Source organism: Schistocerca piceifrons, chromosome 10 (genome assembly GCF_021461385.2).
Source record: "Schistocerca piceifrons isolate TAMUIC-IGC-003096 chromosome 10, iqSchPice1.1, whole genome shotgun sequence".
Taxonomy (NCBI): domain Eukaryota; kingdom Metazoa; phylum Arthropoda; class Insecta; order Orthoptera; family Acrididae; genus Schistocerca; species Schistocerca piceifrons.
Genome location: NC_060147.1, coordinates 74,590,097 through 74,613,229, shown reverse-complemented (window position 1 = coordinate 74,613,229; position 23,133 = coordinate 74,590,097). Strand labels below are relative to the sequence as shown.

Sequence of the window (23,133 nt, the reverse complement as noted above, 5' to 3'; positions counted from 1 at the left end):
TCACTGAAGCAGAGAGGCAATCGAAATAAGTCGGAATGCATCAACTTTTCGTTTAAGCAATGAATTAGTCGTGGGAAAATCAACGCTTTTGAAAGTTTCACAGTTTATGCTAAAGAAGAAAGAAGCGTATCCCATCAAGTGCTTGACAAGTTAGATTGGATTTGGACACAACGCACATCTCTTGCATTATATTTTGTTTATTAATGAGGACAGCCGAGAAGGTTCTAGGCGCTTCAGTCCGGGACCACCCGACCGCTGCGGTCGCGGTTCGAATGATTCCTCGGGCATGGATGTCTGTGATGAGGGAATTAGATTAGGTGCTGAGGGAATTAGATTAGGAAGTAGGGCACTAAAAACAGTAGATAGCTATTTGGGCAGCAAAATAATTGACGATGGATCGAACAGAGGCGGTATAACACTGACAACAGCGATTAAGGCAATTTCGAGAAAGAGAAATTTGTTAACATCCAGTACAAATTTAAGTCTTTAAGTGTTCGTCTGGCGTGCACACTTATTCGATGGTGAAACACAGACGATAAACTGGTCAGACGAGGTGCTGAAGAAGGAAACTGAAGACTAGGTGGGTAGAGATCGTATAACTAATGGAAACGTTCTGAGTCGAATTAGGAAGGAAAAAAATGAAGCAAGTTGACTAAAAGAAGATGGAGAACAATGTGACCGAGATAGAAATTGTGGAGGTGGACCCTTGACTACTATAAAGTAATTTCGTACGGCATGATAAGCTGTAAGTACCTCAAGAGCAACGTTCAGCAGTCTGTTTTAAGTTATGAAAAATCGGACTTCACCGACTTGCTCACTCGTAACCGATCCCAACAATGCTACGGTGGAAAGGAGAACTACACTTTTACATGCAATCAGATCCACGTGTCATCCCCGACATATCTCCACGTCACTGAGATGTGAGGTCTAGAGTAAAGGCAAAGTTACGGTGTCGGACATGCTTTCGACCCCGCGACGTTACGGCGTTTACGCTCGTACTTTATAACTGGACCATCAAGCTCACCTTTACTACAGTAAGCGCATTCAAATGGATGCAGAGATGAAAGCGCTTGCCCAGGATAGAGTAGTGAGGAATGCTATGTCAAACCAGTCTCCGGAACTGACACAACAATGACAATACTGGTCGGAAGTTTAAATGGCTGGTACACGGTCCAGCCGATGTCTACATCTACATCCATACTCCGCAAGCCCCCTGACGGTGTGTGGCGGAGGGTACCTTGAGTACCTCTATCGGTTCTCCCTTCTATTCCAGTCTCGTATTGTTCGTGGAAAGAAAGATTGTCGGTATGCCTCTGTGTGTGCTCTAATCTCTCTGATTTTATCCTCATGGTCTCTTCGCGAGATATACGTAGGAGGGAGCAATATACTGCTTGACTCCTCAGTGAAGGTGTGTTCTCGAAACTTTAACAAAAGCCCGCACCGAGCTACTGAGCGTCTCTCCTGCAGAGTCTTCCACTGGAGTTTATTTATCATCTCTGTAAAGCTTTCGCGATTACTAAATGATCCTGTAACGAAGCGCACTGCTCTCCGTTGGATCTTCTCTATCCCTTCTATCAACCCTATCTGGTACGGATCCCACACTGCTGAGCAGTATTCAAGCAGTGGGCGAAAACGTGTACTGTAACCTACTTCCTTAGTTTTCGGATTGCATTCCTTAGGATTCTTCCAGTGAATCTCAGTCTGGCATCTGCTTTACCGACGATCAACTTTATATGATCATTCCATTTTAAATCACTCCTAATGCCTGCTCCCAGATAATTTATGGAATTAACTGCTTCCAGCTGCTGACCTGCTATATTGTAGCTAAACGATAAGAGATCTTTCTTTCTATGTATTCGCGGCACATTACACTTGTCTATATTGAGATTCAATTGCCATTCCCTGCACCGTGCGTCAATTCGCTGCAGATCCTCCTGCATTTCAGTACAATTTTCCATTGTTACAACCTCTCGATATACCACAGCATCATTTGCAAAAAGCCTCATGTCTAGAAGATTGCTCAGTCGTTCGCTACTCACATGATATAGACTCAACTTTAACGCTCGTACACCACGTTAGTTAGGCGATCTCGAGAAACTTACCTCAGTCCGTTAGCCAGGCGGTGTAGGTGGTGGTGGATGTTCCGTCATCGCGTAACTCAATCGCAACTAAATCGCAGTAGAAATACTTTGGCGCGGGGAAGTCGCCCGTGCGCGGAACTATACTGGAAGAGACTGAAGGCGCCGATCCACTGCGTGGACCTGTGGCCCCGGCCGCTGCCCCCAAGAGGACATTGACCAGGGGTCCCCCATTGTCCGACGAAGGCTTTTGTCTCCAGGACGTCCGCCCCCGCTGCCGTGTCTTTTCAACAACGGGTTACCTTAGCTGTCCCTCGGGACGACTCACTTCGCCCAAGGAGCGTGCCAAATCTGCAGACCTAGAGGGTTGTCGACCCTGAGGTCGCCCTTGCAAGCGGGCGATCCGGGCACGAGTTGAACGTACGCGGCGTGAGAATCTTCCAACGGCACAACTTCTCCATACATTCAATTTGCGGACACACTGGGACAACATCTGTTACTGTATCTCATATGCAGTAAGGATACCATCGTCAGCTGTACTAACTGGTTTTATTCAAATGCAACGGGCTCAAATGGCTCTAAGCACTGTGGGACTTAGCATCTGAGGTCAAAGTCCCCTAGACTTAGAACTACCTAAACCTAACTAACCTAAGGACATGACACGCATCCATGCCCGAGGCAGGATTCGAACCTGCGATCGTAGCAGCAGCGCGGTTCCGGACTGAAGCGCCTAGAACCACTCGGCCACAGCGGCCGGCAAATGCCACAGGTTTCAGCGTTACTGTACACCATCTACAGGCGTCTATATGACTGAGTAATCTTTACTGAGAAAAAACATTGTTATGCACCACAGGTGGGCAACGATCGGGAGCCAGAGAGAGAGAGAGAGAGAGAGAGAGAGAGAGAGAGAGAGAGAGAGAGAGACGATGCAGAATTTTGCAACGGAATTACAGCTATTGTAAGACGTCGCCAAGTCAGCATCACATGTAAAATGGTTCAAATGCCTCTGAGCACTATGGGACTTAACTTCTGAGGCCATGAGTCCCCTAGAATTCAGAACTGCTTAAACCTAACTATCCTAAGGACATCACACACACCAACGCCCGAGGCAGGATTCGAACCTGCGGCTGTAGCGGTCGCGCGGTTCCAGACTGAAGCGCCTAGAACCGCTCGGCCACACCGGCCGGCCGACATGACACGTAAATGAATGTAAATATCTGAGAGTGGGGTGAACATAAAATGAATTTTTGGCTTGTTGGAAAGGGCTGTCTTTCATACCCTATAAACATTTACGTAACGAGTGCCATAGTTTTGACTTCATGTGTTAAGAGCACTGCACTTGGGTCACGTTACGAGGTGTCCGTGAACTTAAGTATGCCAGTCTGGTCCGGATGTCAACAAAGGCTGCCCACGCCTATTAACACACCATAGGCGATGTTTTGGACCTTCTACAAAAACTACAGTAATAATTTCCTCGATATCTACGTGAGCATCAGTCAGAGATGGGCCTAAAGTTAGTTTAGTGTAACACTGAAACAGATTACGTACGAATAAAGCCAGCAAATAACGCTGATGGTATTATCTTCACAACATTTAAGAAACGACACAGCTATCGGACAGTTACACTGATTTTCGAGGTATGCCGTAATCGGACTAACGCAGCACAAACGCTTGAAAGCGATTTGTCGTGTGCTATGACAAAACTTGTTGTTGTTGTTGTTGCTGTTTTGACAGTGTGGGGCTGTTTCGATGCAGCTCTCCACACTGGTTTATTCTGTGCAGACTTCTTCATCTCTGCACACCTACTGCACCACGCATTCATTTCAACCTGTTTGCTATATTTATCTCTTGGCCTCCCTCTACAATTTTTACCCCTAATAATTCCTTAAATTACTAAACTGAGAAACTCCCGAAGCCTCCGGGTGCGTCCTGTCAACCGATTCTTTCTGTTAGTCAAGTTGCGCCACAAATATCTTTTTTCCTCAATTAACTTCACTATGTTCTCATTTGCCACTCGATCCACCCATCTAACATTCAGCATCCTGTTGTAGTACCACACTTCAAAAGCATATACTGTCCTTTTCTCTGAACTGCTAATGGTCCAAGTTTCACTTACGTCCAGGGAAACAGTTGAGAGAATCTCAGAAGGGGCTTCGTAGCATTTAAATCTTTATTACAAAATTTATATTCATTGCCAGCCTGTATTTGATATCCTCTCTACTTCGGCCATCTTCAGTTATTTTGCTGCCCAAACACCAATACTTAGTATCTTATTTTCTGACATAAAGCTCTCAGCATCATCTATTCTGATTCGACTACATTCCATTATCCAACTTTTGCTTTTGTTGATGTTCATCTTATACCCTCCTTTCAAGACATTGCCAATTCCGTTCAGCTGCCCCTGTAAGTCCTTTCGTATCTCTGATACAATAACATTGTTACCGCAAAACCTCAAACTGTTTATTTCTTTTTCCTGATGTTCAATTTTCTTTCCAAATGTCTCCTTATTTGCTTTACTAATTGCTCGGTGTACAGATTGAATAACATTGCGGATAGGCTACAAGCCTATGTGATTACTTTTTAAACCTCTACATCCTCTTCACTCCATCGATTCTGCTAACTGCAGTCCGATTCATAAAAATGGCTCCGAGCACTATGGGGATTAACATCTGAGGTCATCAGTCGCCTAGAACGTAGAACTACTTAAACCTAACTAACCTAAGGACATCACACACATCCATGCCCGAGGCAGGATTCGAACCTGCGACCGTAGCGGAATGTTTGTCAATTTATTTAAATTACTGACTAAAACAGCATATTTCGTGTTACAAACCCCATCTCGAGGCTGCAATAGCCAAGCAAAAAGATTTAACAAAAGTACACGCAGACATTAAAATTGTTCCTTACCGTATGTGCATGTTCTATGACCAAAAGCGGGGAAATTTTCAAACCCGGTGTAAAGAAAATGCTGGCTATTTTAGATTCTACAACGCTTGCAAAACAGCTATAGCCAAGCATATAGATGGGATAGGACACAGTGTCCCAATAGAGAGTAATCTTAAAACACTGAACACTTTACAGAAGAGCTGGAATGTACGGCTTAGAGGCAATGGAAATAGTCATCCATGCCCAAAAGTGGAAAAACGATACCTTGAAGTAATTACGGATTTCAAGAAATCACATTTGCTCGTCTACTTCAACTTAATGGAGTTAACATTAAAGAAATACGTAAAGATTAAGATTATATATGATTTTGTGTTACAAATGCCTTCAAATAATTTTTATGTTGTTATCAGACTAAGCTGTCACACTCTCTCTTATTTTAATATATTTTATCAGAAATACATCAGCAGGGTGTACAGAAGATATTCAACTGATAGATAACACCACGATCGACATATCGATAGTTAAAATGGTTCAAATGGCTCTGAGCACTATGCAACTTAACTTCTGAGGTCGTCAGTCGCCTAGAACTTAGAACTAATTAAACCTAACTAACCTAAGGACATCACACACATCAATGCCCGACGCAGGATTTGAACCTGCGACCGTAGCGGTCGCTCGGCTCCAGACTGTAGCGCCTAGAACCGCTCGGCCATCGATAGTTAAATCGGAACAAAATATGCTTTGAATATCTCCTTGTTTGTACCGTAAAGTAGAATTGATTGTGATGACGTGTTTTTAGTGCCCTTTGCAAATTTGTAAACAGTGGTTATCAAGATCGAAGGATTCACAAGAATGGATGTAATGAAGACACCACAACAAGTCATCCACTTCATCTGAGCGAAGTCAGCGATGAATTGTTTTTTAATTATGTGGACAGCATACTAACAAACGAAGTAAATATACACCCATTATGTGTTATCTTTGTAATTTACGAAAATCAACAAAAAATTATAGCTGGTAGCGGTCTCTGGAAAATCTTTTGGGACGGCCACAGTAAATGTTGACATTAAAAGTGACTACAGCGATAAAACTGTGTTGTTTATGACAGTCGCTGGACGTCAACGAATAATAGCGATAGTAACTTGAAATGATTTTTAAGTTGTTCCAGGTTACGACAAGGGAGTCCGCTGGGATACGACGGAGCCAGCGCGTATTACTCCCTGTCCGCGGAACAGAGGCGCTAGCTACCTGGGAGGAGTGCGTGGTGGGGGGTGATTTATTCGGACGGGCCAGACGTCTCAATCTGAATGGTGGCGGTCCGCGGGTGGGCTCCGCCATTGTAGTGGTGCCGGCTGCGACGGGAGGTCTCTTATTGTCCGCTCGCCCCCGCAGTCGCAAGAACAAGGCGGGTGCAGGCGCGAGGAATGCGTGGCGAATCCACTGTCCATCCTGCTGTGTGGTGTGTGTGGGGGAGGCCAGCCTAGGTGACCGTCTTACGTTGTGCTGCGGCTGCACGCTGCCTGAGCGTCCCCCCCCCCCCCCACCCCTACACACTCTCTCTCTCTCTCTCTCTCTCTCTCTCTCTCTCTCTGTGTGTGTGTGTGTGTGTGTGTGTGTGTGTGTGTGTGTGTGTGTAGGAGAGAGAGAGAGAGGCCAAGAAGAACACAAAGAGGAACAAAACAGATATGGTCCATTCTTGCTAGTTCGAACCTAACTAACTCTCCGGCTTTATAAAAAAAAAAAAACCTTGATGAAACGATGAAATTCTTTCTCTTTTTCGTACACTCGATAAATCGAAGCGACTGTCATCACAATACACTATAGGCTATCTGACAACAAGTACACTACCGGCGATTAAAATTGCTACACCACGAAGCTGACGTGCTACAGACGCGAAATTTAACCGATAGGGAAGAAGATGCTGTAATATGCAAATGATTAGCTTTTCAGAGCATTCAAACAAGGTTGGCGCCGGTGGCGACACCTACAGTTTCCAACCGATTTCTCATACCCAAACAGCAGTTTGCCGGCGTGGCCTGGTGCAAGGTTGTTGTGATGCCTCGTGTGAGGAGGAGAAATGCGTACCATCACGTTTCCGACTTTGATAAAGGTCGGATTGTAGCCTATCGCGATTGCGGTTTATCGTGTAGGGACATTGTAGCTCGCGTTGGTCGACATCCAAAGACTGTTAGCAGAATATGGAATCCGTGGGTTCAGGAGGGTAATACGGAAAGCCAACTGGATGCCAACGGCCTCGTATCACTAGCAGTCGAGATGACAGGCATCTTATCCGCATCGCTGTAACGGATCGTGCAGCCACGTCTCGATCCCTGAGTCAACAGATGGGGACGTTTGCAAGACAACAACCATCTGCACGAACAGTTCGACGATGACGTTTGCAGAATCATGGACTACCAGCTCGGAGACCATAGCTGCGGTTACCTTTGACGCTACATCACAGACAGGAGCACCTGCGATGGTGTACTCAACGACGAACCTGGGTGCACGAATGGCAAAACGTCATTTTTTTCGGATGAATTCAGGTTCTGTTTACAGCATCATGATGATCGCATCCGTGTTTGGCGACGTCGCAGTGAACGCACATTGGAAGCGTCTATTCGTCATCGCCATTCTGGCGTATCACCCGGCATAATGGTGTGGGGTGCCATTGGTTACACGTCTCGGTCACCTCTTGTTCGCATTGACGGCACTTTGAACTGTAGACGTTACATTTCAGATGTGTTGCGACTCGTGGCTCTACCCTTCATTCGATCGCTGCGACACTCAGCAGGATAATGCACGATCGCATGTTGCAGGTCCTGTACAGGCCTTTCTGGATACAGAAAATGTTCGACTGCTGCCCTGGCCAGCACAGTCTCCAGATCTCTCAATAACTGAAAACGTCTGGTCAATGGTGGCCGAGCAACTTGCTCGTCACAATACGCCAGTCACTACTCTTGATGAACTTTGGTACCGTGTTGAAGGTGCATGGGCAGCTGTACCTGTACACGCCATCCAAGCTCTGTTTGACTCAATGCCCAGACGTATTAAGGGCGTTATTGCGGCCAGAGGTGGTTGTTCTGGGTACTGATTTCTCAGGATCTATGCACCCAAATTGCGTGAAAATGTAATCACATGTCAGTTCTAGTATAAGATATTTGTCCCATGAATACCCATTTATCATCTGCATTTCTTCTTGGTGTAGCAATTTTAATGGCCAGTTGCGTATATATAAAGAACCTCATTCGTGGGTGGACTATATTGCCCCTCCCACGATTAGTTTTGGGTGATTTTCCGCTTTGAATCGGTCCACTGTCACAGTAAATGATTGTTTTTGCGAAAAATTTATTTGATTTCAGAAATAAACATTTGACACATTTGAACTGACAAATTATATCAGTTCCCGAAATACGAAAAAGATTTTATATACTTGTCCCCACTTTGGCTAAATGTGTGACACAGACTTCAGGAAATTGTGCTTTTTTATTTACACTAAGCTCCGGCCTGCGTTCGAGTGGTTCTAGGCGCGTGAGTCCGGTCCGCGCTGCTGCTACGGTCACACGTTCGATTCCTGCTTCGGGCATGGGTGTCTGTGACGTCCTTAGGTTAGTTAGGTTTAAGTCGTTCTAAGTCGAGGGGACTGGTGACGTCAGGTGTTAAGTCCCATAGTGCTCAGAGCCATTTGAACTAAGCTCCGGCGCTTCGAGGTTTGGTGAAGTGCGCGACTACCTATTTCCCTTCATTATGAGCAAATTGCCAGTCATTAGACCGGGTTGACATCATGTTGAGGTGTAAAAGGATAATACTGCAGTTTTTCCGTGCTAAGTTTACTCATAAATTATTACACCATCAATGCAAAGCCGGTGATGGTAATTAATACAGTGCCTATGTTTTTGGTGTTTAAATGCGCACTTAGGTAAAAGTTAGCTCCATTTACCATCTGGCCCTTAAGCAGGCAGTTATTTGGCTAAGCGTTGATTGACCGAGGTTTTGGATGTCCTCCAGTTTGTCCAATTGGTGCGGCCGATAGTCAAAATCCTGAACTGGATGGAGGGCCCTGCCCATAATGCTGCAGACGTTCTCAACTGGGGAGGGACAAGGCGACCTTGCTGGCCAAGGTAGAGTTTGGCAAGCATGAAGACATGTAGTAGAAAATCTAGCCGTGTGCGGTCGAGCATTATTTTGCTGAAATGTAGGCCCAGGGGGCGTGCCATAAAGGGCAACAAACCGGGGCGTAGAATATCGCCGACACACCGCTGCGTTCTAAGGGTGGTTCAAATGGCTCTGAGCATTATGAGACTTAACATCTGAGGTCATTAGTCTCCTAGAACTTGGAACTACTTGAACCTAACTAACCTAAGGACATCACAACATCCATGCCCGAAGCAGGATTCGAACCTGCGACCGAAACAGTCGCGCGCTTCCGGACTGAAGCACCTACAACCGCTCGGCCACAGCGGCCGACTTCTAAGGGTGCGGCGGATGATGACCAGAGGGGTCCTGCTAAGGAAAGGAAATTGCTGTCATGGCGTATGGACGTCGATAGTCGGGCTGGTGTCCCACCAGTGTCTGGGGAACCTGCATACACGTCTTCGGTGACCATCGATGTTCAGTTCGAAGTGAGACTCATCACTGAAGACGACTGTATTCCAGTCAATGAGATTCCACGCATAAAACGTGTCTGGAGACACCACGGACAGCAGTGGGGTACCAACCTGACAGTCGCCCGCCATACGGCTCCACAACCACGGACTGTTGGTCTGGAGCGCCACTTCATTTCATAGCTGGAGCCCTTTGGCTGTCATCTTAGAGCACGACGGTATGTCGACGATATTCTACTCCCCGTTTAGCTGCCCCTCACGGTTAGCCATCCTGGGCATACATTTCGACAATACAGTGCCCGCCCGAACACAGCGATAGTTTCTACCGCCTTCTACGCTCCAATTGGGCAGAATTTGGCACGGTACACCTCAGGAGGAGATCCGACAACTCTGTCAATCAGTACCGAGCTGATAACTACTTGCATAAGGGCCAGAGTTGGACCAACGCTTTATTGAATTTCTCAATTTGTGAACCTCTTTCTCTTGAATAAATTATCTAGTTTTTAGTTTCATGAACAAAGTAAGAGCATATGGACTATCAGACCAATTGTGTGATTGAATTGAAGAGTTCTAGATAACAGAAGGCAGCATGTCATTCTCAATGGAGGGAAGTCTTCCGAAGTAAGAGTGATTTCAGGTGTGCCGCAGGGGAGTGTCGTAGGACCGATGCTATTCACAATATATATAAATAACATTCGAGATAACATCGGAAGTTCACTGAGGCTTTTTGCGGATGATGCTGTAGTATATCGAGAGGTTGTAACAAAGGAAAATTGTACTGAAATGCAGGAGGATCTGCAACGAATTGCCGCATGGTGCAGGGAATGGCAATTGAATCTCAATGTAGACGAGTGTAATGTGCTGCGAATACATAGAAAGAAAGATCCTTTATCATTTACCTACAACATAGCAGGTCAGCAACTGGAAGCAGTTAATTCCGTAAATTATCTGGGAGTAGGCATTAGGAGTGATTTAAAATAGAATGACCATATACAATTAATCGTCGGTAAAGCAGATGCCCGACTGAGATTCATTGGAAGAATCCTAAGGAAATGCAGTCCGAAATCAAAGGAAGTAGGTTACAGTACACTTGTTCGCCCACTGCATGAATACTGCTCACCGATGTGGGACCCGTACCAGATAGCGTTGATAGAAGAGATAGGGAAGATCCAACGGAGAGCAGCGCGCTTCGTTACAGGATCATTTAGTAATCGCGAAAGCGTTACGGAGATGATAGATAAACTCCAGTGGAAGACTCTGCAAGAGAGACGGTCAGTAGCTCGGTGCGGGCTTTTGTTGAAGTTTCGAGAACATACCTTCACCGAGGAGTCTAGCAGTACATTGCTCCCTCCTACGTATATCTCACGAAGAGACCGTGAGGATAAAATCAGAGAGATTAGAGACCACAGAGAGGCATACCGACAATCTTTCGTTCCACGAACAATACGTCACTGGAATAGAAGGGAGAACCGATAGAGGTACTCAAGGTACCCTGCGCCACACACCGTCAGGTGGCTTGCGGAGTATGGATGTATATGTAGAAATTGTGATCATTTGTTTGACTGTATATGTACATTACACTTACTGATTTCCATTCCATTCCATTCCATTCGGAAATTTTTTTATGGTGCGCCGGTTTTCTTTTTTAATGTATTCAGAATTGTGGAAAACCTGGCAACGAGTTTGAAATGTACAAAAATGTAAAATTAGGCACGCTATAGGAAAAAAGAAAACACGTAGCATCCTACGATTATCATATCAACGAGTCACAATTAGGGTTACTCCTCACACAGATACCTAGGTTTAACAATCTGGAGGGATGCGAAACGGAGTTATCAGACAGGCTTTGTTGTAGGGAGAGGATTTGTCAGATTGCGGTTCGTTGACAGGATACTGTGAAAATTCAGTCAAACCGCAAAGTAGAATGCTCACAAATCACTTGTGCGCCCCACCTTGGATTGTTTCTGAAGTGTGAGGTTTCAAAATGGTTCAAATGGCTTCAAACACTATGGGATTTGACATCTGAGGTCATCAGTCCCCTAGACTTAGAACTACTTAACCTAAGGACATCACACACATCCATGCCTGAGGCAGGATTCGAACCTGCGACCGTAGCGGTCGCGCGGTACTAGATTGAAGGGCCTAGAACCGCTCGGCCACAGCGGCCGGCGAAGTATATGGGACCCATACCAAACCGGGACTAAGAGCGAATATTAAAGAAAAACAAACAAGGGCGGCACGAATGGTCATAGGTTTGTTTGACTCACGAGAGGGTGTGGTAGAAATACTGAAAGACATGAAAAAGCAGACTCTTGAAAGTAGACTCAAATTACCCCTCAAAAGCGTACTTACAAAATTTCATGATCATTATTAAGTGAAGAAGATAGAGGTTTTCTTGAGTCGAGCTAAGTATCATTTATGTAGGGGCAGTGAAGACAAAATAAGAGCAAGTGCACCACGCAAAGCGGAATTTAAGCAGTCATTCTCCCCGCGCCCCATACGATTCATTGAACGCGAAGAAACTGTATCCTATGGTACCACGCTAAGTACCCTCAACTACACTCTTCAAAGCTGATTGTATAGTGTGTAGGTACATGTGGATTCGTAGGACCTGCTCCTCACTCGGGCAGTTTGATCGGGTAGAACAGACAGAGAAAATAGACACAGTCCAAATAAGAGCAGCGCGTTTCGTGACAGATTCGTGTCGTAAGCGCGGAAAGCTCGCTTACCAGCATTCAGATGAACGCGATAAGTGATGCACGCATTGAACGTTCTCATAGTTCACGAGAAGGTTTCACTCCGTCATATTACGTTCTTTTTATGAAATGGAACAAGAATAAAAGGAAGGGCTTTAGTACGAAGGGACTTCAAAAACTAAGATACACATTATTGTGGCAAGCCAAGTAATTTTTAGTGACTGCTGCACTACCAGTCAAAGTCACACAAATACATGAAACAATTTTCAACATAGTCACCAAGTCTCTATAAACAGCAGTAGGAACTTTCTGCCTCTCGTACAGATCTCGACGACAGAAATCTAGTACTACGTCACGAAGACATTCGAGAACCGCTTTGTGAACGTTTTCAGCGTCGAAAATCTCTTTTCCGCAATTTTTATTTCAGCTTGCGGACAGCACGAAAAAAGGGGGTTGTGTAGGATCTGAACTTCCCGATCAGCGTCACCCACGTCTATCCCGCCGTGGTCAAGTTGGTGGCAGCATTTCACTACAGCTGGAAGCGATATAATGTCTGGTGCATATAACCGCCAGAATTATGCAGTGAATTTGTGTGCAAGTTGCCGGCCGGAGTAGCTGAGCGGTTCTAGGCGCTACAGTCTGGAACCGCGCGACCGCTACGGTCGCAGGTTCGATTCCGGCCTCGGGCAAAATGTGTGTGATGTCCTTAGGTTAGTTAGTTTTAAGTAGTTCTAAGTTCTAGGGGACTGATGACCTCAGAAGTCAAGTCCCATAGTGCTCAGAGCCATTTGAGCCATTTTTGTGGAAGTTGGATATTTTAGCTGCGTGGGGTAGCCTTGCGACAGTTAAGGCTTTATCGCAAGCAATGGGAGACACAAAGCACCCGCGAATAGAGCAGAAAAGTGACGATGAATTAATTCTTTTTATTTTTTCGTGGTTATGATTGACTCTACGAGTAGCTCTTTTAACCCTTTCCAGCCCAGTGAATCGAATTGGACCCATTAGAGATTTTAGATATTTCTGCATTATCCATGAAAGCCCAGTGTTCCCACATGGCACCATCGCATTCTTATCTGTAAACTAGATCAAAATGTACAAATGTGGTTGAATTCCTAAGGGACTAAACTGCTGAGGTCATCGGTCCCTAGACTTACACACTAGTTGAACTGACTTACGCTAAGGACAACACACACACCCATGCCCAAGGGAGGACTCGAACCTCCAACGAGGGGAGCCTCGCAATTCGTGACATAGCGCCTATAAACTAGATCACTTGATGGGAGCACCTACAAGATAATAAGTACTGGCTCCAAATAGACCACACTGGACTCGCATTCGGGCGGACGACGGTTCAATCCCGCGTCTGGCCATCCTGATTTAGGTTTTCCGTGATTTCCCTAAATCTCTCCAGGCAAATGCCGGGATGGTTACTTCGAAAGGGCACGGCCGAATTCCTTCCCTAGTCCGATGAGACCGATGATCTCGCTGCCTGGTCTCCTCTCCCAAACAACCCAACCGAATCCAACCCCTACACATAGACCCATTAGGAAATAAAATACACTAATAAATAAATCTGAAATCGTGTTGAATGTGTTGCTAGAAGTCAAAAATAGTATTTTAACTTTTTTGCTAATGTAAGATAAAATATGGGTTGGAGAGAGTTAAAGTAGGTAAGGGACACTCACCGAACTGGCTTCGCATCCAGGGGTAGAGCGGGCTGGGCAGCGTGTTGGCGGGGCTGCCGTTGTGCTGCTGCGGGGGCGGCTGCTGCTGCTGCTGCGGGTGCTGGTGCTGGTGCTGGTGGCCGGGGGGCGGGACGCCGGCGCCCAGCGGAGGCTGGTGCTGGTGCGGGGGCGGCACCGGCGGCGGCTGCTGCGTCGGCGGCGGCTGCTGCTGCTGCTGCTGCTGCGGCGCCGGGTCGGCGTACAGCTGCTGCTGCTGCTGCTGCTGCTGCTGCAGGTGGGGCGGCGCGTGGTGCGCGTGGTGCTGGTGCTGGTGGGGCGGCACGTCCAGCGGCGGGCTGCCCCCGCCGCCCGCCCCGCCCCCGTTCCCCGCCGCCGCCGCGGCCGCCGCGGCCGCCGCCGCCTGGAGCTTGCAGCTCGCGTACACGACGGGGGTCTGCCCGCCACCACCCATGGGGGAACCCGAGCGGTAGCCTCCGCCCCCGCCGCCCCCGTTGCCGCCACCGCCCCCGGGCGAGCCGTCGAGGCCGCCGCCGCCGCCGGACTGCTGCGCGCCGTAGTAGGCTGCGCTCCGGATGTCCATGCGGTCGTAGGGAGGGAAGCGCGGGTAGGGCATGCCCTGAGGCGGCTGCTGCGCCCCGGCGCCGCCGCCGCCGCCGCCGCCCCACGAGGCGGCGCCCGCCCCCGAGCTGGGGTCGGCGCCGCCTCCGGGTCCTTGCTGCACGGCGGCGCCGTAGTGCGCGTGCGGGTGCTCCGCGGGCACGACGCCGCCGTTGCGCAGGTCGGGCATGTACGAGTTGGCGAAATAGGAACTCATGCTGGGGTCGAGGTGAGGAGAGCCCTGGTGGGCGTGCGGGTGCTGGGCTTGGTGGTGGTTGTGGTGCTGGTGGTGCTGGTGGTGGTGGGTATGGTGCGGGTGGGGCGGCGGCGGGGGCGGCTGGTGCGGCTGGCCGTGGTGCTGCTGCGGGTGGTGCTGCTGCTGCTGCACGGCCGCGTGGTGCAGCTGGTGTGGGTGGTGGTGGTGCGCGTGCTGGTGGTGGTGGGGGTTGTGGTACAGGTCGGACCACGGCGGCGAGATCTTGGGCGGCGGCGCCACCGCGGCGGCCCCCGGACCGCCGCCTCCCGCGTCGCCCGCCCCCGGCACGCCTCCGTCCTCGTCAGGCCCCGCCCCCGTAGCCGCCCCCGCCCCCGCAGCCGCCCCCGCAGCCGCGTCCTCGGTCTCCCAACTCGACGCAGCGCGGCTGCCGCCGAAAACCAAAATTTTGGCAGCGGCTTGGGGGTACTGCTGCGGCTGGTGGTGGAGCGGCGGCGGCGGCGGCGGCGGCTGCTGTTGCTGGGGGCGGGGCCCCGCGTCGGCGGAGGACGCGTCGGCGGCGGAGGCGGCGGCGTCGGAGGCGGCGTCCGCGGCGGCTGGCGCGTACGGGCCGGCGGCGGCGGAGTTGGTGGGGGACCCCCACAGCTTCGTGCAGGCGACCGCCAGGCTACGGGCTTGCTTCGACTCCCGGGGGAACCTGACTCCCGTTACGTGGCTCTCTCTCGGCTGTCGACACTTCTACCCCACTCGCAGCGAGCGGACTGGCATCTTCAGGGACCGCGGCCGTGCTCCGCTATCACCGTCCTGCACGATCTATTCCTTCCAGGCCAAAACTGCGAGCACTAATATTGACACTTTGTAACAATTACACTCCTAGGCTGGACCCGCCAGAGAACTCGCGAAACTGTCCCCTCAGGGGCTGATCCACTGCTCACGAACACAAAGTGCTTCTCGGAAAGACGACACTCGACACTCAGCCTCTCACAAAAGTCCTACAAAAACACCTGCAGTATAATCTTTAGTGCGAAAAAAGAGAGAGAGAAAATATTTTAAATTTCTTGCATTTACGTATATATAATATATATATATATATCCGAATTTTCCTACGGGGCGGCGACGGATGAATTTATTTTATGTACACACGTATATATATATATATAATTTATCCTCCCCAGTAGTAAGTATACTTAATCTCGAGATCTGGATAGGTGAATGTATATCTATACACGGCCAGCTACTGTGCTAGTCGAAGCGTCGCTGTGACGACGCGAACCGCGAGTTTAACTCTGTGTGACGAGGCACCCGGAGCTTGCTGCCCGCAGGGGTGTCTGGAGATCGAATCGCTGCTTTCGGAAGTCCTCAGGCCAGCGACCAATAGCGTAGACGCTTTGACCCAACACCGCCCCTGCAACACACAGAAAAAGGAACAAAATGAGAATTAATAATCTGACAGGCACGAAAATCTGGCGGAGAATGGTGAATAGGTGGGCAGCATGTGTGTCCGTGCACATGTTTCTGTGTGTGTGTGTGTGTGTGTGTGTGTGTGTGTGTGTGTGTGTGTGTGTGTGTGGAATTAGGGGAGGGTGAGAAGTGTGTTTTGCTAGAGTCGCGTGGCTACGCCGACGTTGAGTATCGCAAGACACAATACTGGGACCAATTTTACTGTTACGGTACGACAAAAGAGGCAATGGTGCGAGCGATTTTTCTGGTTTCCGTGTGTGTTGTTTTTCTGACGTCGCGTACAAAAGATGAATGTAGACACAGGGGTGGTGGATTTTCAGTATGGATGATTTCACTTATTCTTTCGTTTCGCTGTGCTGAGGGTGTGCACTGAATGTTGGAGAGGAGGAAAAGCCAGAGAATGGGAACAAACAAATTCGTGTGGTACGATAAGGCAGAGAGAGAGAGAGAGAGAGAGAGAGAGAGAGAGAGAGACCGGGGTGGAGTGGGAGGAGGGAGCGAGGGGGGAGGCAGAGAGAGAGGGAACGAGAGAAAATGTGGAGGGTGAGGCGAAATTTCGCCATCGACAAATAGAGACGTCAGCTTGCGACAATGTGCCTATTTTGGTCGCCAGTTCAGCTTTTCAAAGGTTTTCGGTCAGGGCGGCGTGTAAACAGGCGAAATAAAGCACGGCGTCACGCGCTACAAAGGGCACGGGGAGGGGTGTGCAGCGACAGTCAATGGCTTCGTCAGCATGGCCCGAATCGTTATAAATCGCTCCCGACGAAGCGTGAGCATTCGCCTTAACTGTTACGAAGCACTGAGGCAGGCCGCCAATGTGCATACAGTGGTGTGTACAGAATTTTTATTCCGTTTGCTGCCAGTAACAAGCTTACTTGGCACGATAAACCTGGTAACTATCCCTTTTTTTTCCCCACACCACAATCATTTGCTAATCGATCGCGGTACCGAATGTACAAGGATGTAGAGTGGTCTGAGTATAGTTTTTGATTGTAGAGGGTCTCAAAGCAAACAGCTACAAACCTACAAATTACTTTCCATCTCCACACACTTTACTTCAGAGCCACGTTTCTCAGTCTTTTCTCCTTTGGGGCACACCAAGGTACGTTTCAAGCCTTCGCTACACCGCTATACTTGATTTTCTTCCCACACGCAAAAAAAAAATCGTAAGGTTTATATATTTTTTCTATCACTGTGCGTATAATGATGAGTGATTTCTTGCAAATTGGGCACCTCCAAGAAACTATTTGGCGCTACATTTTTTATGTTCTGGATATGGTATCTGTGGAAGATTAGAAGACATTAAGAAACTCGCGAGACACTTGACATTGTGTATGGTACGGGAATTGAGGAACGGAACTGCAGAGTTTTAGAGTCATGCTACTTTTCAAATGCATCAGGTGTGTGTGAACAGCCATTTCCAAAATTACATCAGTGTATGATACAGACACCACAAGAGAACTCCTACAGACATTTCCATTCAATAATAACAAATTTATTTTCCTGCTGTATTAAGCGTGCGCATTTGAAATTCCTCGTTGCTAAGATACAGGGCCGGCCGGTGTGACCGAGCGGTTCTAGGCGCTTCAGTCCGGAACCGCGTTGCTGCTACGGTCGCAGGTTCGAATCCTGCCTCGGGCATGGATGTGTGTGATGTACTTAGGTTAGTTAGATTTAAGTAGTTCTAAGTCTAGGGGACTGATGACCTCAGATGTTAAGTCCCATAGTGCTTGGAGCCATTTGAACCATTTTATTAAGATACAGGATGATGGATACTACTGAATCCCCAATTAAATATTGTTTTCCCACCAGCAACATCCATAAAGGAATTGTTTCGGGCCTCATAGAGATTATCGTTAAGCGAAAACTTATCAGCTACATAAATGGCCTGTTTTTTTTTTTTTCCTTATTCACTCATTGAGCAGTTTTCGGCTCCGCAAGACGTAATCAAGTAACGAGTGGGTTTCGTACCCCACCGCCCTCATCAACACACTCACACACACACACACACACACACACACACACACACACACACACCTAAAAAGCACCGCCAAACTTTGGTGACAGGTTCCTTATACAGAATATGTAAATAATGTCTAGTAAACATGGCTTAAGAGCTATAAGCACCTGTTTATCTTCGCTATTGTGGAACACCCCTCTTTTACTGAACAAGGGCTCGTACTTCTTAAGGTGTGCATTTTAGAACCTATGTTTACTGGTCAGTTTTTTTCCTTGTTTTGGTCCATATTACCACCTCCCAAGATATGGAAAGCAAAGAGCTTACAGTAAATGAGATGTATTCTATGGTATCGAAGATGAACAAATGTTCGTTCGTATCCTTATGGTACGCGCTTTAGTGCCAATGTTTACTAGACAGACACACACACACACACACACACACACACACACACACACACTGCATATAACCGATTTCTGCACGATTAATTAATCCAACGCAGTGTTTTATGGGAGATTGACTGATCTAGGAGGCCTGGTAGCATGGCCTCCCTGTTCATTGGATCCGAAAATTCATTGACAACATGCAAACGCTACAGGAGGTCGTAACCAATGCATGTGACGCAGTCCGAAGGGAGCCAGGTGTATCTGGAAGAGTGCGTGATCCACTGTGAAGAAGGGCAGAAAGAAGTGTCAGGCAGGATGCGTGGTAACCACGTGAAGCACCGCCTAAAGTCTCTACTTCTACCTAAGAGGCAAATGATAACGAAAGGACAGGTTGTTCCACATGACAACGGGTACTGGTTTCCAGAATACTACAGGATCTTTTCTTCTAGTTTTGATTATTATGTGGGCGTTAAGTAAGCTATGCGACACATTTTTTCGGAAAACGGGTTCGTTTATTAAAGATTCAAATACACCATATTGTTCCTAACGCTTTTGGTTGCAGAACCCTATTTTTCAACATAATCTTCTTTCAGTGCGACAGCTTTACGCTACCTCACTGGGAGAACCTGTATGCCAGCATGGTACCACTCTACTTGTACAGGTCGGAGCCAATGTCTTGCTACATCAGTAGCTTCCCCATCATCCACCTACTGCTTGCGCTGGTGCGTCCTTCGTTGGACCAGACAGGTAGGCGCGAGATCCGAGATGTAGGATGGATGAGGAAGAAGAGTCCAATGAAGTTTTGTGAGCTCCTTTCGGATGGGCAGATCAGCACAAACGTCCAGTTAAGCAGGGAGGTGTTTGACTGTGATTCGTCGATCATCTCGAACGAGAGTGTCCGGACGTTCCAACGCTGCAGTAGTCACAGCTGTGTGCGACGGGTATGACACGTGTGTGCGACCTTGGCGACATTATGACAGACGCCTCGCCCAACGACTCACCGTGCTTTTGTTCACCGTCAGGTCTGCACAGACATTCTGCAGCCGCCCACTAATATCTGCGATGTTCTGCTTTTCCGCCGAAAGAAACTCAATGAAAGCTCCTGTTCAAATGTGAGTGAATTCCTAAGGGACCAAACTGCTTAGGTCATCGGTCCCTCGGCTGACACACTACGTAAACTACACTACTGGGCATTAAAATTGCTACAATAAGACGAAATGCAGATGATAAACGGGTATTCATTGGACAAATATATTACAGTAGAACTGTCATGTGATTACATTTTCACGCAACTGAGGTGCATAGATCCTGAGAAATCAGTACCCAGAACAACCACCTCTGGCCGCAATAACGCCCTTAATACGCCTGGGCATTGAGTCAAACACAGCTTGGATGGTGTGTACAGGCACAGCTGCCCATGCAGCTTCAACACGATACCACAGTTCATCAAGAGTAGTGACTGGCGTATTGTGACGAGCCAGTTGCTCGGCCACCATTGACCAGACGTTTTCAATTGGTGAGAGATCTGGAGAATGTGCTGGCCAGGGCATCAGTCGAACATTTTCTGTATCCAGAAAGGCCCGTTCAGGACCTGCAACATGCAGCCTTGCATTATCCTGCTGAAGTGTAGGGTTTCGCAGGGATCGAATGAAGGGTAGAGCCACGGGTCGTAACACATTTGAAATGTAACGTCCACTGTTCAATGTGCTGTCAATGCGAACAAGAGGTGACAGAGACGTGTAACCAATGGCACCCCATACCATCACGCCGTGTGATACGCCAGTGTGGCGATGACGAATACACGCTTCCAATGTGCGTTCACCGCGATGTCGCCAAACACAGATGCGACCATCACGATGCTGTAAACAGAACCTGGATTCATCCGAAAAAATGTCGTGTTGCCATTCGTGCACCCAGGTTCTTCGTTGAGTACACCATCACAGGTGCTCCTGTCTGTGATGCAGCCGTGGTCTCCGAGCTGATAGTCCGTGCTGCTGCAAACGTCGTCGAACTGTTCGTGCAGATGGTTGTTGTCTTGCAAACGTCCCCATCTGTTGACTCAGGGACGGAGACGTGGCTGCACGATCCGTTACAGCCATGCGGATAAGATGCCTGTCACCTTCACTGCTAGTGATACGAGGCCGTTGGGATCCAGCACGGCGTTCCGTATTACCCTCCTGAACCCACCGATTCCACATTCTGCTAACAGTCATTGGATCTCGATCATCACGAGCAGCAATGTCACGATACGATAAACTGCGATCGCGATAGGCTACAATCCGACCTTTATCAAAGTCGGAAACGGGATGGTACGCATTTCTCCTCCTTACACGAGGCAACACAACAACGTTTCACCAGGCAACGTCGGTCAACTGCTGTTTGTGTATGAGAAATCGGTTGGAAACCTTCCTCATGTAAGCACGTTGTAGGTGTCGCCACCGGCGCCAACCTTGTGTGAATGCTCTGAAAAGCTAATCATTTGCATATCACAGCACCTTCTTCCTGTCGGTTAAATTTCTCGTCTGTAGCACGTCATCTTCGTGGTGTAGCAATTTTAATGGTCAGTAGTGTAATTTAAACTAACTTATGCTAAGAAAAACACACACACCCATGCCCGAGGGAGGACTTGAACCTCCGGCGGGTTTTTCAAGAATCGCCCTGTATATCAGAGCAAGCAAGACTATGTAGACATATCAAGCGGAAGAGAGACATTTAAGAGGGAGAGGGAAAGAGAAAGAGAGAGAGAGAGAGGGGAGGGCCCCTTCGCGCGGAATGAAAGTCCTTGGAACGCACCTCTGTTACAGACACCATTCTGAAGACTAAATATAGCGCCGTCACCAATCGGAGCTTCTTGAAACTATAGGGGCTGAAGCGGGAATACTCAACGATGATGATGATGATGATGATGATGATGTGATGAAGTACATCACTGTTCGGCAGAGCGAAGGGGACGATGTGGGACACCAGCACCGCTTTATTAGGCAAGGTCCTAGCGGAGGTGGTTTGCCATTGCCTTCCTCCGAACGTAATGGAGAAGAATGATGATGATGAAGACGACACAACAGCACCCAGTTATCTCGAGGCAGGTGAGAATCCCTGGCCCCGCCGGGAATCGAACCTGGGACCACGTACCCGGGAAGCGAGAACGCTACCGCGAGACCACGAGTTGCGGACATGCTACATTAAATTCCCCATTCTTCCAACCAATCAGCAAGAGGAAAAAAATGTGTTGCATTACTTACTGAACGATGCTCGTAGTACCTCTTAGCGCAGACGGAGACATAGGATTATACATAAGATACATTTTAAAATTTTCATAAATGTTGCACGTACTTAGTTATTACTCACTTGTAAACATCAATTGAAATATTCTAAGAAAAGGGTCAAGGAATTCTTAATTTGTTCGCTTAAAATCTTGGAGGATACGGGTTCATGAATAGATAGCTACAGTCGGCCACTTGGACCTGACTTTGACAGCCACCTCGAGGCGCTACGAATCGATAGTGAGACACGGATACTGGCAGCGATGAACTACCTTAAGGAACCACGAGGAGGCCGAGAATTTCGCCTCCGCTCTCTTCGACGGTGGGTTCCTCCCCTCGGACAATAAAACAGCAGGATACCGACCTCAGCTAAGCCGCCGGGACATTTAATTACACCAAAAATAACTGATATTGCTACCGCATCATTGATTTATGGGTGTCTGCAAGGGGTACACACCGCTCCTCGCTTCAGTACTTTATTTCTGGCCTTCAGCAAGAGGAAGGGAGAATGGCGGAACACAAAAAGCCTTATGCTCTCCTACTTTACTCTCTCTCTCTCTCTCTCTCTCTCTCTCTCTCTCTCTCTTTCCCTCTCCCTCTTCCCCTCTTCAATGTCTCTCTTCCGCTTCATATGTCTACATAGCCTTGATTGCTCTGATATACAGGGCGATTCTTATCAATGTTTCAAAAACCCTCGGAGCGACGTAGATCACGCTGAGGCAAGTAATTTAATATAAGACACAAGGGGTCGTAAATGTCGGGAAATACTCTAAGTATGGATGAGAAATGTTCAACATGTGAAGACACCGGATGACGTACCTCACCGCACTCGCAGCGGTTGCAAATGGTTCAAATGGCTCTGAGCACTATGGGACTTAACATCTGAGGTCATTAGTCCCCTAGAACTTAGAACTACTTAAACCTAACTAACCTAAGGACATCACACGCATCCATGCCCGAGGCAGGATTCGAACCTGCGACCGTAGCGGTCGCCCGGTTCCAGACTGAAGCGCCTAGAACCGCTCGGCCACACCGGCCGGCCGCAGCGGTTGCACTTCTGCGTGGAGGGCTGACTGAGCGATGCAACACTTGCATTCGAGCAAACGGTTCACATTTCGAACGCCTTTTGTAAATGTGATCTGTTGTAAACATAGAAGTTACAATATTATAGTCCTCGCTGTAATCAAATAAAAGTTGTTTCAATTATGTGCTTTTCTTTTCTTTTTGTGCCTTGTTCTTTTGTTTACAGACATTATTTAGTGAAGAAAACGGAGGTCAGTTACTGGTGACGATCGCAACTCGGAAGCTA

General features: G+C 48.0%; 1 protein-coding gene across 2 annotated transcripts in view; it reads right to left on the bottom strand.

The window, feature by feature from the left end:
- LOC124718850 (homeotic protein antennapedia-like) overlaps positions 1–14,886 on the bottom strand; it is a 70,703-nt gene extending 55,817 nt beyond the window's left edge. For both annotated transcript variants that reach the window (XR_007005915.1, XM_047244473.1), the window contains exon 1: positions 13,947–14,886. Coding sequence is in view for 1 of the 2 variants with exons in the window: in XM_047244473.1 (XP_047100429.1) it covers positions 13,947–14,760 (814 nt within the window). In the remaining variant the exon portion in view is untranslated. The remainder of the gene's footprint in view (positions 1–13,946) is intronic.
- Between the last annotated feature and the right edge of the window lie 8,247 nt (positions 14,887–23,133).